At 75.2% G+C, this 774-nt stretch overlaps 1 protein-coding gene across 1 annotated transcript in view; it reads right to left on the reverse strand.

The window, feature by feature from the left end:
• Nucleotides 1-774, reverse strand: part of F751_1637 (hypothetical protein) — a gene marked incomplete at both ends in the record, with an annotated part of 8,936 nt that overhangs the window by 3,750 nt on the left and 4,412 nt on the right. The window contains 2 exons of the mRNA XM_011404012.1: nt 202-317; nt 632-749. Of these exons, the coding sequence (XP_011402314.1) occupies nt 202-317; nt 632-749 (234 nt within the window). The remainder of the gene's footprint in view (nt 1-201; nt 318-631; nt 750-774) is intronic.

The following is a 774-nucleotide window of genomic DNA, read 5'->3' on the forward strand; positions in this document are numbered from 1 at the left end:
TCGCGCTGCGCGGCGTCGGCCTCCGCCGCGTCCACCTCCTCCGCCAGCTCCAGCAGCGAGGCCTCGCGCTGGAGCTGGGCCGCCGCATAGCCCGCGGGGCCGGGCCCCAGCAGCGCGCCGGCCGAGGGGTCGGCCAGGCGCGCCGCCGCCTCGCCCACCCAGGCCGGCGCCGCGCCGGAGTCAAAGGACCAGGCGCGGGACAGCGCCTTCAGGAAGGCTGCGTTGGCCTCGCGCTCCCCGCTCTCGCAGCCGGGGGGCAGGAAGTCGGCCTCGCGGCTGCGTAGCGACTCGGGCACCGACCGCGCGAAGGCCGTGGCCTGGGGTGAGCGTGTGTGTTTTGTGTGTGAGAGGTGGAGGACCTCGAGTCCGCTGGGGGGGATGCCTCGGAGAGGAGGAGGAACACGCCACATGGGGTGAGTAGGTATCCAGCCCCGTGGGGGGGCCTGGTGCGCCGGATGACACGCGCGGCAGGGCGTCCCGCTCGCAGCCTTCCCCGCACCTCCCATCTCCTCTCCCACGAGACCCGCTCTGGCCACTGGTCGGGCCGTCTTGCGAGGAGCCTACTTCCCTCGGCCCCCCATCCCTCGTCCCCAAGCCCCCGACACCCTGCCCACCCCCCTCGACCACTCACGGTGTCCACGAGCCCGGCCACCCAGGCCGGCGGATACTGATCCAGGGCCCGCACGTCCTCCCGCAGCGCGTCGCGCATGCCGCGCACGTGGCGCCGCTGCTCCGCGGTGGAGGCCAGGCTGCGCCACGCGTCGGCCAGCGCGG

Source organism: Auxenochlorella protothecoides, assembly GCF_000733215.1.
Source record: "Auxenochlorella protothecoides strain 0710 unplaced genomic scaffold scaffold17, whole genome shotgun sequence".
In the NCBI taxonomy this organism is placed as follows: Eukaryota; Viridiplantae; Chlorophyta; class Trebouxiophyceae; order Chlorellales; family Chlorellaceae; genus Auxenochlorella; species Auxenochlorella protothecoides.